This window comes from Hyperolius riggenbachi, chromosome 8 (assembly GCF_040937935.1).
Source record: "Hyperolius riggenbachi isolate aHypRig1 chromosome 8, aHypRig1.pri, whole genome shotgun sequence".
In the NCBI taxonomy this organism is placed as follows: Eukaryota; Metazoa; Chordata; class Amphibia; order Anura; family Hyperoliidae; genus Hyperolius; species Hyperolius riggenbachi.
Window position 1 is genome coordinate 37,679,609 of NC_090653.1, and position 16,855 is coordinate 37,696,463.

General features: G+C 53.3%; 1 protein-coding gene across 4 annotated transcripts in view; it reads left to right on the forward strand.

The window, feature by feature from the left end:
• The first annotated feature begins 324 nt into the window (after positions 1 to 324).
• The window catches only part of LOC137528086 (uncharacterized), a 131,685-nt gene continuing 115,154 nt past the window's right edge, over positions 325 to 16,855 (forward strand). For all 4 annotated transcript variants that reach the window (XM_068249346.1, XM_068249347.1, XM_068249349.1 and 1 more), the window contains exon 1: positions 325 to 422. In XM_068249346.1, coding sequence (XP_068105447.1) covers positions 347 to 422 — 76 coding nt within the window. In that variant the 5' untranslated portion in view covers positions 325 to 346. The remainder of the gene's footprint in view (positions 423 to 16,855) is intronic.

A 16,855-nucleotide genomic window follows, 5' to 3' on the forward strand; every position in this document is an offset into this window, starting at 1 on the left:
CTGAAAATAAAAGTATGAGAATATTTTCTTTGCTGCTAATCTTCTAGTATTTATTCATAGTACACAACCAATTCGCTATATCACATTTTTTTTTTCGCTTCAGTGTCTCTTTAAATAATTTTTACGTTCTTCAGGTTCCCTACTCGTACTCTGCAGGGCGAGAGGGAAAGGCACATTCTCCCATCATGTCCTGCTGGCTGTCCTTTGTACTGCGGTGTGTGTGCATCATCAGGTCATTCTACTATGGTATGTGGTTATGCTATAAATAGTTTTGGCGGGAGATACAGTAGCGAAGGCTCCATTAACTCTAGCAGCGCAACACGTGTAGCTGCTGCTCTCAGCCTGGATGATGCATTCATTATGGAGCGGTGCAGGGACTCTCCTGCTCCTCTCCCAGCTACCCCTCTGTGTGGTGAAAGCAGGTAAGTGGGCTGACACACACACACACACCACACCACACCACACCGCACGCACGCGCACGCACGCACGCACGCACGCACGCACGCACGCACACACACACACACACACACACACACACACACACACACACACACACACACACACACACACACACACACACACACACACACACACACACACACACACACACACACACACACACACACACACACACACACACACACACACACACACACACACACACACACACACACCATGGGGCATGCTGGGAGCAGTGGTGCCTCTATGGAGTAGGGGGCATGCTGGGAGCAGTGGTGCCTCTATGGATTGGGGGAGCATGCTGGGAGCAGTGGTGCCTCTATGGATTGGGGGAGCATGCTGGGAGCAGTGGTGCCTCTATGGATTGGGGGAGCATGCTGGAAGCAGTGGTACCTCTATGGAGTGGGGCATGCTGGGAGCAGTGGTGCCTCTATGGAAGGAGGAGGCATGCTGGGAGAAGTGGTGCCTCTATGGATTGGGGGAGCATGCTGGGAGCAGTGGTGCCTCTATGGATTGGGGGAGCATGCTGGGAGCAGTGGTGCCTCTATGGAGTGGGGCATGCTGGGAGCAGTGGTGCCTCTATGGAGTGGCGGAGCATGCTGGGAGCAGTGGTGCCTATATGGAGTGGGGAGAGCATGCGGGGAGATGTGGTGCCTCTATGGAGTGGGGAGGAGAGCATTCTTGAAGCAAAGGTGCCTCTATGGAGAGGGGCATGCTCGGAGCAGTGGTGCCTCTATGGAGTGGGGCATGCTGGGAGCAGTGGTGCCTCTATGGAGTAGGGGGGCATGCTGGGAGCAGTGGTGCCTCTATGGAGTAGGGGGCATGCTGGGAGCAGTGGTGCCTCTATGGAAGGAGGGGGCATGCTGGGAGCAGTGGTGCCTCTATGGAGTAGGGGGCATGCTGGGAGCAGTGGTGCCTCTATGGAAGGAGGGGCCATGCTGGGAGCAGTGGTGCCTCTATAGAGTAGGGGGCATGCTGGGAGCAGTGGTGCCTGGATGGAAGGAGGGGGCATGCTGGGAGCAGTGGTGCCTCTATGGAGTGGGGGGCATGCTGGGAGCAGTGGTGCCTGGATGGAAGGAGGGGGCATGCTGGGAGCAGTGGTTCCTCTATGGAGTGGGGGGCATGCTGGGAGCAGTGGTGCCTCTATGGAAGGAGGGGACATGCTGGGAGCAGTGGTGCCTCTATGGAGTAGGGGGCATGCTGGGAGCAGTGGTGCCTGGATGGAAGGAGGGGGCATGCTGGGAGCAGTGGTGCCTCTATGGAGTAGGGGGCATGCTGGGAGCAGTGGTGCCTGGATGGAAGGAGGGGGCTTGCTGGGAGCAGTGGTGCCTCTATGGAGTGGGGAGAGCATGCTGGGAGATGTGGTGCCTCTATGGAGTGGGGAGAGCATGCTGGGAGCAGTGGTGCCTCTATGGAGTGGCAGAGCATGCTGGGAGCAGTGGTGCCTCTATGGAGTGGCAGAGCATGCTGGGAGATGTGGTGCCTCTATGGAGTGGGGAGGAGAGCATTCTTGAAGCAAAGGTGCCTCTATGGAGAGGTGCATGCTGGGAGCAGTGGTGCCTCTATGGAGTGGGGCATGCTGGGAGCAGTGGTGCCTCTATGGAGTAGGGGGGCATGCTGGGAGCAGTGGTGCCTCTATGGAGTAGGGGGCATGCTGGGAGCAGTGGTGCCTCTATGGAAGGAGGGGGCATGCTGGGAGCAGTGGTGCCTCTATGGAGAAGGGGGCATGCTGGGAGCAGTGGTGCCTCTATGGAGTAGGGGGCATGCTGGGAGCAGTGGTGCCTCTATGGAAGAAGGGGACATGCTGGGAGCAGTGGTGCCTCTATGGAAGAAGGGGACATGCTGGGAGCAGTGGTGCCTCTATGGAGTAGGGGGCATGCTGGGAGCAGTGGTGCCTGGATGGAAGGAGGGGGCATGCTGGGAGCAGTGGTGCCTCTATGGAGTGGGGGGCATGCTGGGAGATGTGGTGCCTCTATGGAGTGGGGAGAGCATGCTGGGAGCAGTGGTGCCTCTATGGAGTGGGGAGAGCATGCTGGGAGATGTGGTGCCTCTATGGAAGGAGGGGGCATGCTGGGAGCAGTGGTGCCTCTATGGAAGGAGGGGGCATGCTGGGAGCAGTGGTGCCTCTATGGAGTAGGGGGCATGCTGGGAGCAGTGGTGCCTCTATGGAGAGGGGCATGCTGGGAGCATTGGTGCCTCTATGGAAGGAGGGGGCATGCTGGGAGCAGTGGTGCCTCTATGGAAGGAGGGGGCATGCTGGGAGCAGTGGTGCCTCTATGGAAGGAGGGGGCTTGCTGGGAGCAGTGGTGCCTCTATGGAGTGGGGAGAGCATGCTGGGAGATGTGGTGCCTCTATGGAGTGGGGAGAGCATGCTGGGAGCAGTGGTTCCTCTATGGAGTGGCGGAGCATGCTGGGAGCAGTGGTGCCTCTATGGAGTGGGGAGAGCATGCTGGGAGATGTGGTGCCTCTATGGAGTGGGGAGGAGAGCATTCTTGAAGCAAAGGTGCCTCTATGGAGAGGGGCATGCTGGGAGCAGTGGTGCCTCTATGGAGTGGGGCATGCTGGGAGCAGTGGTGCCTCTATGGAGTAGGGGGGCATGCTGGGAGCAGTGGTGCCTCTATGGAGTAGGGGGCATGCTGGGAGCAGTGGTGCCTCTATGGAAGGAGGGGGCATGCTGGGAGCAGTGGTGCCTCTATGGAAGGAGGGGGCATGCTGGGGGCAGTGGTGCCTCTATGGAAGGAGGGGGCATGCTGGGAGCAGTGGTGCCTCTATGGAGTAGGGGGCATGCTGGGAGCAGTGGTGCCTCTATGGAAGGAGGGGACATGCTGGGAGCAGTGGTGCCTCTATGGAGTAGGGGGCATGCTGGGAGCAGTGGTGCCTGGATGGAAGGAGGGGGCATGCTGGGAGCAGTGGTGCCTCTATGGAGTGGGGGGCATGCTGGGAGATGTGGTGCCTCTATGGAGTGGGGAGAGCATGCTGGGAGCAGTGGTGCCTCTATGGAGTGGGGAGAGCATGCTGGGAGATGTGGTGCCTCTATGGAAGGAGGGGGCATGCTGGGAGCAGTGGTGCCTCTATGGAAGGAGGGGGCATGCTGGGAGCAGTGGTGCCTCTATGGAGTAGGGGGCATGCTGGGAGCAGTGGTGCCTCTATGGAGAGGGGCATGCTGGGAGCAGTAGTGCCTCTATGGAAGGAGGGGGCATGCTGGGAGCAGTGGTGCCTCTATGGAAGGAGGGGGCATGCTGGGAGCAGTGGTGCCTCTATGGAAGGAGGGGGCTTGCTGGGAGCAGTGGTGCCTCTATGGAGTGGGGAGAGCATGCTGGGAGATGTGGTGCCTCTATGGAGTGGGGAGAGCATGCTGGGAGATGTGGTGCCTCTATGGAGTGGGGAAGAGAGCATATTTGAAGCAGTGGTGCCTCTATGGAGAGGGGCATGCTGGGAGCTGTGGTGCCTCTATGGAGAGGGGCATGCTGGGAGCAGTGGTGCCTCTATGGAGAGGGGCATGCTTGGAGCTGTGGTGTCTCTATGGAGAGGAGCATGCTGGGAGCTGTGGTGCCTCTATGGAGTGGCGGAGCATGCTGGAAGCAGTGGTGCCTCTATGGAGTGGAGAGGAGAGCATTCTTGAAGCAAAGGTGCCTCTATGGAGTGGGGCATGCTGGGAGCAGTGGTGCCTCTATGGAGTAGGGGGCATGCTGGGAGCAGTGGTGCCTCTATGGAAGGAGGGGCCATGCTGGGAGCAGTGGTGCCTCTATGGAGTAGGGGGCATGCTGGGAACAGTGGTGCCTCTACGGAGTAGGGGGCATGCTGGGAGCAGTGGTGCCTCTATGGAGTGGGGCATGCTGGGAGCAGTGGTGCCTCTATGGAAGGAGGGGCCATGCTGGGAGCAGTGGTGCCTCTATGAAGTAGGGGGCATGCTGGGAGCAGTGGGGCCTCTATGGAGTAGGGGGCATGCTGGGAGCAGTGGTGCCTCTATGGAGTAGGGGGCATGCTGGGAGCAGTGGTGCCTCTATGGAAGGAGGGGCCATGCTGGGAGCAGTGGTGCCTCTATGGAAGGAGGGGCCATGCTGGGAGCAGTGGTGCCTCTATGGAGTCGGGGGCATGCTGGGAGCAGTGGTGCCTCTATGGAAGGAGGGGGCATGCTGGGAGCAGTGGTGCCTCTATGGAGTAGGGGGCATGCTGGGAGATGTGGTGCCTCTATGGAGTAGGGGGCATGCTGGGAGATGTGGTGCCTCTATGGAAGGAGGGGGCATGCTGGGAGCAGTGGTGCCTCTATGGAAGGAGGGGGCATGCTGGGAGCAGTGGTGCCTCTATGGAGTGGAGAGAGCATGCTGGGAGATGTGGTTCCTCTATGGAGTGGGGAGAGCATGCTGGGAGCAGTGGTGCCTCTATGGAGTGGGGAGAGCATGCTGGGAGATGTGGCGCCTCTATGGAGTGGGGAGAGCATGCTGGGAGATGTGGTGCCTCTATGGAGTGGGGAGAGCATGCTGGGAGCAGTGGTGCCTCTATGGAGTGGGGAGAGCATGCTGGGAGATGTGGTGCCTCTATGGAGTGGGGAAGAGAGCATATTTGAAGCAGTGGTGCCTCTATGGAGAGGGGCATGCTGGGAGCAGTGGTGCCTCTATGGAGAGGGGCATGCTGGGAGCAGTGGTGCTTCTATGGAGTGGCGGAGCATGCTTGAAGTAGTCGTGCCTCTATGGAGTGGGGAGAGCATGCTGGGAGATGTGGTGCCTCTATGGAGTGGGGAGGAGAGCATTCTTGAAGCAAAGGTGCCTCTATGGAGTGGGGCATGCTGGGAGATGTGGTGCCTCTATAGAGTGGGGAGGAGAGCATTCTTGAAGCAAAGTTGCCTCTATGGAGTGGGGCATGCTGGGAGATGTGGTGCCTCTATGGAGTGGGGAATGATACCACATGGGGCTTGATTCACAAAAGGGTGCTAACTTAATTATCACGCCTAAAAGCCCCTTAGCACGCCTAAAGCCCTTTAGGACGTGCAAAATTTTGCGCGTTTACTTAGCGCATGCAAAGTTTAGCACTACGAGGGGTGCGCGAAACGTTGTACCACGTGCAAATAAAATGTTGCACCGTGTGCCCCTAAAACGTCGCACTGGGTGCGCAGCCGAAATGTCGCACAGTGCGATGTTTTTGGTGCACCCGATGCTACGGTTTAGGGGCACCCGGTGCAACATTTCACACACACCTCGTAGTGATAAACTTTGCGTGTGATCAATAAAAGCTCTGGGCGTGCAAACTGAGTTAGCACCCTTTTGTGAATCGAGCCCATGGACTGTACACCCCCTAATACCCCCCTATGGACTGTATATCCCAGCCCCCCATATTGTCCCTTACATCCTCCACACCCTAAGGACTACATACCCCAACCCCCTATACCCTTCCCTTATTTCCACAACCCCCTCCCTATGTTAATGCTTTGTTTTGCTTTGGCAATGCTAAATGTATTTGGTCCTGCCAATGAAGCTTTTTTGGATTTGGAGAATATTTTAAGCTGGGAGCAGTGGTGCCTCTATGGAGGGGGGAGGGGGGCATGCTGGGAGATGTGGTGCCTCTATGGACATGGAAGCATGTTGGGAGATAGGGTGCCTCTATGGATTGGGGGAGCATGCTAGGAGATGTGATGCCTCTATGGTGTGTGTGTTGGGGGGGGGGGGGAAGCATGCTTAAAGCAGTGGTCCCTTTATGAAGTGGGGGACATGCTGGATGCAGTGGTGGGCCCACACCGGTGGGCGGGTCAGAGAACCTTAGTAACTGTTTTATGCCTGGGTCACACTGGTGCTAAAAAAAACCATCTGTTAACGTACCCATTAACAGTACCATTTTTTTTTTTTACAAATGCGGTCTTTCGATGCGATTTTTTTTCTATCGAATTGTATAGAAAATGTACTGTTTATGAAGGCAATTGATAAGGAACGATTCTTTGGTTCATTGCTAAATAGGACAAAATGGATTTAAAAGTTTTATGATCACACTTGATGCATGGAAGCCTCTGATTTGCTGAGATGACTTCCTGGTTTAACACATGATCATGACCAGCAAATCAGAGGCTTACAAATCTATCAGCTGATCAAACTGATCATGTGCTTCTCCGTGAGTTCTCCAAGGTTGGGCCATCTCTAATGGGATACAAAGTATCCTGTTGTTCCACATAATGTACAATGTGTGTGCCAAATTTCATTCAAATCCGATCAGCCATTGCTCGTGATCGAGTAGCAAACATCCAAACATACACACTTTGGCATTTATAATATTAGTGAGATGTGAAAGTTTGGATGTTTGAATGTGACTTCAGCTGCATTTTTGGGATAGGGAATAGTGTGTGCAGCTCCCTACCTGGCACAAACACAAACAAATCTCTGGGCAGGCCCCCAAGGCTGGTGCCAGCGGGCTCCCTGATAGAGATGGGCCGAACGGTTCGCCGGCGAACGGTTCCGCCTTCGCCGGCAAAGGCGAACTTTCCTGGTAGTTCGATTCGCCCCATAATGCTCTATGAGGGTCAACTTTGACCCTCTGCATCACAGTCAGCAGGCACATTGTAGCCAATCCGGCTACATTAAGCCCTGAAGCCCCCCCCCCTTATATAAGGCAGGCTCCGGCGGCCATTAGCCTCACTTGTGTGCCAGCTAGAGACAGACTAGGGACAGCTGCTGCAGACTTGTTCTCCTAGGGACAGATTAGTCAGGCTCTTGCCTTCTTAACTTGCTCCTAGCTGAATCTTATTGCTGTAATAGCACCCCTCAACAGCTCTTTTCAGAGCTAATCCTGCTCATGTGATCATTTTTTTTTCCTGTGTTTCAAACTGACACTTGTGTTGCTTAGACAGCATTGCTAATTCATACTGTGTGTGTCCCACTGCCAGCAGCCCAGCAGCAGCAGCACATTCAGTGACTACCTGTGTGTGTGACAGGGAGCTGCACATTGTACTACCCAGTACTGCATTTACCTAATACTAGTACCTGTTGTGTTTAGTTAACCCACCTCATCACTGCATACACCTACGTTTGTGTTGAGTGAACCCACCTCGCTGCACATAATTATCTTTTGTGTTGAGTGAACTCGCCTCACTGCATATCTACCTTTTTGTGTTGAGTGAACTCACCTCACTGCATATAACTACCTTTGGGTTGAGTGAACTCACCTCACTGCATATCTACCTTTTGTGTTCAGTAAACCCACCTCACTGCATTTACCTACCTTTGTGTTGAGTGAACTCACCTCACTGCATATCTACCTTTTGTGTTCAGTGAACCCACCTCACTGCATATAACTACCTTTATGGTTCAGTGAACTCACCTCACTGCACATAACTACCTTTGTGTTGAGTGAACTCACCTCTCACTGCATATCTACCTTTTGTGTTCAGTGAACCCACCTCATTGCATCTACCTACCTTTGTGTTGTCTGAACTCACCTCACTGCATCTACCTACCTTTGGGTTGAGTGAACTCACCTCACTGCATGTAACTACCTTTGTGTTGAGTGAACTCACCTCTGTGCATACTGTATAACTACCTTTTGTGTTCAGTGAACTCACCTCACTGCATGTAACTACCTTTGTGTTGAGTGAACTCACCTCACTGCATATCTACCTTTTGTGTTCAGTGAACCCACCTCACTGCATCTACCTACCTTTGTGTTGAGTGAACTCACCTCTCTGCATCTACCTACCTTTGGGTTGAGTGAACTCACCTCCCTGCATGTAACTACCTTTGTGTTGAGTGAACTCACCTCTGTGCATATAACTACCTTTTGTGTTCAGTGAACTCACCTCACTGCATATAACTACCTTTGTGTTGAGAGAACTCACCTCACTGCATATAACTACCTTTGTGTTGAGTGAACTCACCTCTCACTGCATATCTACCTTTTGTGTTCAGTGAACCCAGCTCATTGCATCTATCTACCTTTGTGTTGAGTGAACTCACCACACTGCATCTACCTACCTTTGGGTTGAGTGAACTCACCTCACTGCATGTAACTACCTTTGTGTTGAGTGAACTCACCTCTGTGCATATAACTACCTTTTGTGTTCAGTGAACTCACCTCACTGCATATAACTACCTTTGTGTTGAGTGAACTCACCTCTCACTGCATATCTACCTTTTTGTGTTCAGTGAACCCATCTCACTGCATCTACCTACCTTTGTGTTGAGTGAACTCACCTCACTGCATCTACCTACCTTTGAGTTGAGTGAACCCACCTCACTGCATATTCCTAGCTTCCCCTCGAGATGGACAAAATGGACAAACCAGATAGAGGAAGAGGTAGAGGCCGACCCAGAGGAAGGCCACCTGGCACTGGCAGGTCTGTGCGAGGTGGTGTTGCTGTGATTTCGTGCGGACCTGGCCCAAAGTACAGTGATGAAAAGAAGGCACGTGCCATCACTTCCCAAAATTGTGAGGACGTGCTTAAATATTTAACACAGAACACCTCATCTCCCCCAGCCACCAGTGCTACAACAAGCACCACATCCGCTGCATTTGACACTTCGCAGGAGTTATTTGGTGTGGAAATCACTGATTCACAGCCAATAATGCTACAACAAGATGAAGGCGCTAAGCAAGTTACAACACCTCATACGTCTGAGTTAGGTGGCGATAGTATGAACGTAACGTGTGAGGAGGGGGATGATGAAGCACCTGAAGTTGGTGCAGTTGTGGAGTTGTCTGAGGAAAGTGAAGCTGGGCAGGAGGATTATGATGACGATTATCCGGATGCCACGTATGTTCCCAATAGAAGAGATGACCAGGGGGACAGTTCAGAGGGGGAGCCAGAGAGGAGTAAGAGGAGACGAGTCCATGAAAGAAGCAGAGGGAGCTCGTCCTCAGAAGCAGCTGGGGGCAGTGTCCGGTGCCATGTATCGCCAGCTATACAACATGCCCTTCAAGGTCAGCTGTTGATGCCACCATAGTGCCATCACCCCAGGGGGGCTCAGCGTTTTGGAAATATTTTAACGTGTGTACCTCAGATAAAAGCAAAGCCATCTGTTCTCTCTGCCTCCAAAAATTGAGCCGTGGAAAGGCCGACACCCACGTAGGGACAAGTGCCTTACGAAGGCACCTGGAGAAAAGGCACAAACAGCTATGGCAAGAACACCTGAGGTGAGGAAAAGCAGCACCCCTCAAAAGACAAGCCACCCTCCTTCTCCTCTTCCTCCTTCAGGTGCATCGTCTTCATCCGCTTTCTCCTTTGAACCTTCACAGCCACCCTCCTTCACACCGCCTCTGCCCTTGAGCGGTTCCTGCTCCTCTGCCCACAGCAGTAGCCAGGTGTCCGTGAAGAAAGTCTTTGAGCGGAAGAAGCCAATTTCGGCCAGTCACCCTCTTGCCCGGCGTCTGACAGCTGGTGTGGCAGAACTATTAGCTCGCCAGCTATTACCATACAAGCTGGTGGAGTCAGAGGCTTTCCGTAAATTTGTGGCCATTGGGACACCGCAGTGGAAGATACCAGGCCGCACTTATTTTTCACGAAAGGCCATACCCAAACTGTACTGTGCAGTTCAGGGGCAAGTGGTGTCATCTATTGCGAAGAGCGTTGGGTCAAGGGTCCACCTGACCACGGATGCCTGGTCTGCCAAGCACGAGCCGGGCCGCTACATTACATACACAGCCCATTGGGTCAACCTGGTGACCGATGGCAAGCAGGGAGTACGTGGCTGCACAGCGGACCAACTTGTGACACCTCCATGGCTTGCAGGCAGGCCTCCTGCCACCTCCTCCTCCTCCTCCTGCTACATCCTCTTCGCTGTCATCCTCCTCCTTGGCTGAGTGGCAGTTGAACTCTAGCGGTGCTGCCATCTCCTCCTCTCCAGCTACACAGCCCCATCTCCCCAGAACCTACGCTGCATGCCAGGTACAACGGTGTTACGCAGTCTTAGACATGTCTTGCCTCAAAGAGGAGAGTCACACTGGACCAGCTCTCCTGGCTGCTCTTAACAAAGAGGTGGAGCAATGGCTGATCCCGCACCAGCTGAAGATTGGCAACGTGGTGTGTGACAACGGCAGCAATCTCATTTCCGCATTGAATTTGGGAAAGCTGACACATGCACCCTGCATGGCACATGTGCTGAATCTGGTTGTGCAAAGGTTTGTCACAAAGTACCCAGGCTTAGAGGACATCCTGAAGCAGGCCAAGAAGTTGTGTGTGCATTTCAGGTGGTCTTACACGTCCATGGCACTCTTTGCGGACATTCAGCGGAGAAACAACTTGCCGGTGAGACGCCTGATTTGCGATAGCCCGACCCGCTGGAATTCCACCCTACTCATGTTCTCTCGCCTGCTAGACCAGGAGAAAGCCGTCACCCAGTACCTGTATAATTACAGTAAAAGGACACAATCTGGGAAGATGGGAATGTTGTGGGCCAACCACTGGACACTGATGTGAAATGCATGCAGGACCATGAAGCCGTTTGAAGAGGTGACCAACCTGGTGAGTCGCACTGAAGGCACCATCAGCGACTTGATCCCCTACGCTTACTTCCTGGAGTGTGCCGTGCGTCGAGTGGTGGATGAAGCTGTGGAGGAGTGTGAAAAGGAACAGTTACGGCAGGAGGACTCGTGTGCAGTTACTGCATACCTTTCACTGCATCTGTGACTGCACATTGTATTATACCTGGCAGTAAGTGCATACCTTGCACTTGAATGGATGGCAGACTTGCCCTCTATAACGGTTTCCCTTTAAAGGATTTAAAGTTGATTCATTACAATTAGGGCTTTAAAAAGTCCTCCTGAGTCCTGTATTGTTATTTTTGGTCACTACCTCGGGGCGGCCATTCCTGCCATCTGCCCTCCTTGCCTGGATGTGTGGTGGTAGCCGTTTGTTAGGCTCCAACTCCGGAACGCGATAGAAACCGGATTCCCCAGCCATGGTCAGTCACCATGGTACTGAGACTATAGTACCATCTACAGTTTCACACAATTGAAAAAGATGGCAAACTTGCCCTCCATAAAACATTATTGGCAAATGCTTTCGACTTGGTTTGTCTTCCGCTGGGTCAAGGGTCCATATGACCACAGATGCCTGGTCTGCAAAGCACGGTCAGGGCAGCTACAGCATGGGTCTCAGCAGGCTCCCACTTCGGGCTGGAATCCAACCTTGATTTACCGGCCATTACCCGTGGTGACAATGGCAGACTTGCCCTCCATAACGGATTCCCGTTAAATGATTTAAAGTCAATTCATTTCGAAAACAGCAGGGCCTCCCGAGTCCCGTATTGTTATTTTTGGTCACTACCTCGGGGTGTTCATGCCTGCTGCCCTCCTTGCAATGGATGTGTGGTGGTAGCCGAACGTTTGTTAGGCTCCAACTCCGGACAGGAATCACACCAGGAAGGGTTCCCCCGCCATTACCATTGGTCACAATGGCAGACTTGTCCTCCATAATAGATTCTCGTTGCAGGTACTGAACAGCAAGTAGAAAATGTAATGTAAAAAAAATAGATGAAAGCGTTAACAATGGTAGAGAAAGAACCATCGAAAGTTGATAAGGCAGACAGACATTACCTAACCAGACATCACTGAGTGAGGAAGAGCAATCCTCACCATCAGGGCCGGCCCGCCCATGAGGCGGGGTGAGGCGGGTTCCTCAGGCGGCAGGAAGTGGAGGGGCGGCACCAGATGAAGTGGCTGTGACTGAGCGGGGGGAGCCAGAGCCGCGGTGAGGGCAGCCCGACCTCTCCCTCCCTCTCCCCGGGCCGCCCTCCATGCTCCCCCCTCGGACTTTAGGCAGCAGAGTTAGCGCGCAGGGAAGCGCTGCTGTACACAGCCTGTTACTCACCTCCCTGGATCCGATCGCCGCTCCCGCCCTGCTGGTCTCCTCTCTGCAATGTAGCCGCTGATACATTACACTTGCTGCTTCCTGTTTACACAGGAAGCAGCCGCGTGTGTATCAGCCGGCTAGGCAGAGAGGAGACCAGCAGGGCGGGAGCGGCGATCGGATCCAGGGAGGTGAGTAACAGGCTGTGTACAGCAGCGCTTCCCTGCGCGCTAACTCTGCTGCCTGAAGTCCAAGGGGGGAGCATGGAGGGCGGCCCGGGGAGAGGGAGGGAGAGGTCGGGCTGCCCTCCCCGCGGCTCCGGCTCCCCCCTCCGCCATTATGAGGGGGCACCTACCTGGGCAAGCTACCTATCTATCCTATACTGGGGGGCACCTACCTAATCTAACCTGTTTTGGGGGCAGCTACCTATCTATCCTATACTGGGGGGCACCTACCTAATCTAACCTGTTTTGGGGGCAGCTACCTATCTATCCTATACTGGGGGGCACCTACCTAATCTAACCTGTTTTGGGGGCAGCTACCTATCTATCCAATACTGGGGGGCACCTACCTAATCTAACCTGTTTTGGGGGCAGCTACCTATCTATCCTATACTGGGGGGCACCTACCTAATCTAACCTGTACTAAGGGCAGCTACCTATCTATCCTATACTGGGGGGCACCTACCTAATCTAACCTATACTGGGGGCCAGCTACCTATCTATCCTATACTGGGGGGCAGCTACCTATCTAACCTATACTGGGGGGCAGCTACCTATCTAACCTTCTAACCTATACTGGGGGGCAGCTACCTATCTAACCTATACTGGGGGGCAGCTACCTATCTAACCTATACTGGGGGGCAGCTACCTATCTATCCTATACTGGGGGGCAGCTACCTATCTAACCTACACTGGGGGGCAGCTACCTATCTAACCTACACTGGGGGGCAGCTACCTATCTATCTTATACTGGGGGGCACCTAATCTAACCTGTACTGGGGGCAGCTACCTATCTATCCTATACTGGGGGGCACCTACCTAATCTAACCTGTACTGGGGGGCAGCTACCTATCTAACCTATACTGGGGGGCAGCTACCTATCTAACCTATGCTGGGGGGCTGCTACCTGTCTAACCTATGCTGGGGGCAGCTACCTATCTAATCTATACTGGGGGCACCTACCTAATCTAACCTGTACTGGGGGCAGCTACCTATCTATCCTATACTGGGGGGCACCTACCTAATCTAACCTGTACTGGGGGCAGCTACCTATCTATCCTATACTGGGGGGCAGCTACCTATCTAACCTATACTGGGGGAAGCTACCTATCTAACCTATGCTGGGGGGCAGCTACCTGTCTAACCTATGCTGGGGGCAGCTACCTATCTAATCTATACTGGGGGCACCTACCTAATCTAACCTGTACTGGGGGCACCTACCTAATCTAACCTGTACTGGGGGCACCTACCTAATCTAACCTATACTGAAGGGCAGCGACCTAATCTAACCTATACTGGGGGGAAGCTACCTATCTAACCTATACTGGGGGCACTTATCTAACCTGTATTGGGGGCACCTACCTACCTAGCTAGCCTATACAGGTGGCAACTATACTGGCTACCTATACTGGGGGCACCTACCTAACTAACCTATACTGGGGGTACCTACCTATCTAACCTATGCTGGGGGCAACTATACTGGCTACCTATATTGGAGGCACCTACCTAGCTAACCTGTACTGGGGGCACCTACTTATCTAACTTATACCGGGGGGGGGGGGGTGCCTACCTATCTAACATACTGGGGGCAACTATACTGGCTACCTATACTGGAGGCAACTACCTGGCTAACCTATACTGGGGGCAACTTTACTGGCTCACCCATGCCTGGCCACCTATACTCGGGGGGGACCTATAGCTGGTTACCTATACCGGGGGGGGGGGGGGGGGAGCAATTTTTACACCCTCGCCCTGGGTGCATTTTAGCCTAGAAACTGCACTGTTGCCGCCGGCCTCCGAGTCCGATGACTCTGAGCTCTGCGGCCTCTCCTGTCTCCTCCAAGGCTGCATGCTGGTGACGCTGCCTAGTGCCTAAGCCTGCTGATTTGATGGCGGCGGCTGCCGCCCGCTCTGCTGCCCTGGCTGCGGCTGATTGTCACGGTCAGTCACTGAGCAGCGAGCGCTGCCGACGTGACGATGATGATGATAAGGCTGGCTGGCTGCCGCCGGCCGCCGCTCATGTTATGTAGAAATATTGGGGGGGGGGAGGGCGCCTTTACGATCTTTGCCTCAGGCAGCAGAAAGTCCAGGACCGGCCCTGCTCACCATGGTGCGCAGACTAGTCCAGCACTGCCGTCACTACACAAACAACTGTTTGCGGTGCGTTACACAGTGAGTTTGGTGTGCCAGTGTGAAGCAGTACTCTAATTACACTCCCTGACTGATGTATACACATGCAAGATGTTTTAAAGCACGTTAGGCCTGCAATTTAGCATTTAATGTGATTTCTGCCCTTAAAACGCTGCTTTGCGTTCAATCCAGATTTTTCCCCGGGACTTTGGGCATGTATCCCACTCCGCCATGCCCCCCTCCAGGTGTTTGACCCCTTGAAACATCTTTTCCATCAGTTTTGTGGCCAGCATAATTTTTTCTATTTTTCAAAGTTTGCCTCCCCATTGAAGTCTATGGCGGATCGCAAGCTTTTTCGCGAACCAAACCTTCCGCGGAAGTTCGCGAACCCGGTTCGCAAACCTAAAATCGGAGGTTCGGTTCATCACTACTCCCTGAGTCCTTCACTAAATTAAAAGAAACAGTGGTGCAGGGCGTTAAAGAGAGTCTGTATTGAAGAAAATGTTATATAAAAAAAATATCAGCCTGTTCAGGGACATCTCCTAGCCTCCTCTGTGACATTTTCGCCGCTCCCCGCCGCAATATTGCCGATAAAAAAAGAGTTTTATAAACTGTTTTGTAAACAGTAAAGATGGCCCCCGAACCGGAAGTATACTGAAAAGAAACAGGATGTATACTGCCTTATGTTTGCATGACAAGTTACTATTATTACACAGTGGATGCATCCTTCAGATGTTATTTGCAAGTTTAAAAAAAGTTTTATCTTCTGCCTCTGTGGCTCTGTGCTGCTGAAGCGTGACAAGCTGGCCACTAACGGTCCAATTTCTAGCGAAAAAATCGTTCGAGCGATCAGAAATTCTGATCGGATTGATTGTAAATAATCTCCATTGGTGGACACAATCGATTATGAATGAGTGAAAAAAATGTCGCCCGAATGAATTTTCGTCGAACGAAAATTTGGATTTTCTTGGTGGTCGTGATAGATAGGAAGCAATGATTGGTTAGTTGATGGTGTAGTGAACGATTTTTCGTCTGATCAGAATTTCTGATCGCTCAAACGATTTTTCGCTACAAATTGGACCGTTAGTGGCCATTAGACTCCTTTATAAACACAGCTGTTTCATCTGAGCCAGGAGTCTGGGCTCTGCACTAGTGTCTGGGTAATACTGAGACTGAGAGCAGGGAAGCAATCTGTAAGGAATAAACAAAGCACATAGCATAGCATAGAGGGGGCGTGCAGGGGGCATGCATAACTTGTCCCTATCACAGCAGAGGTAGCCACTTCCTCCCTGTGTCGACAAAGCTTGACAAAGAAAAGAAGATTCAATATATTACAGAGACCGTGCAACTAGAAAAGGCTGCAGTAATCAAGACCACATTAGAACATGTATAGGAACCATGGCCGTTTCTAGGGCCGTGTGGCCCGTGCGGGTGCCCTGAGTGCTGTTGGGAAGGGGGCGCTGTGATGGAGGCGGGAGCCACAGCCGCGGGGAGGGCAGCCCGACCTCTCCCTCCCTTCCTCTCCCCGGGCTGCTCTCCGTGCTTCCCCCACGGACTGCAGAGCAATGCGCAGGGAAGCGCTATACAAAACTACTCACCTCCCTGGTTCCAATCGCTGCTCACTCGCCGCCTGTCTCCTCTCTGCATATACGCTGATACACACGCTGCTTCCTGTTTAGAAGGAAGCAGCGTGTGTGTGTGTATCAGCGTCTACTCTATGCAGAGAGGAGCCTGGTGGCGAGTGAGCAGTGATTGGAACCAGGGAGGTGAGTAGTTTTGTATAGCGCTTCCCTGTGCATTGCTCTGCAGTCCGAGGGGGGAGTATGAAGGGCGGCCCGGGGAGAGGAAGGAAGGGAGAGGTCGGGCTGCCCTCCCCGCGGCTGCGGCTCCCCCCTCCATTATGGGGGGCACCTACCTAACCTATACTGGGGCAGCTACCTATCTAACCTATACTGGGGGGCACCTACCTAATCTAACCTATACTGGGGGGCAGCTACCTAATCTAACCTATACTTAGGGGGCACCTACCTAATCAAACCTATACTGGGGGGGGGGGGGGCACCTACCTAATCTAACCTTTACTGGGGGGCAGCTACCTATCTAAGCTATACTGGGGGGCAGCTACCTATGTAACCTGGGGGGCAGCTACCTAATCCTATACTGGGGGGCACCTACCTATCTAACCTATACTGGGGGGCACCTACCTATCTAACCTATAGTGGGAGCATTAACTTATCTAACCTGTATTGGGGGCACCTACCTACCTACCTAGCTAGCCTAT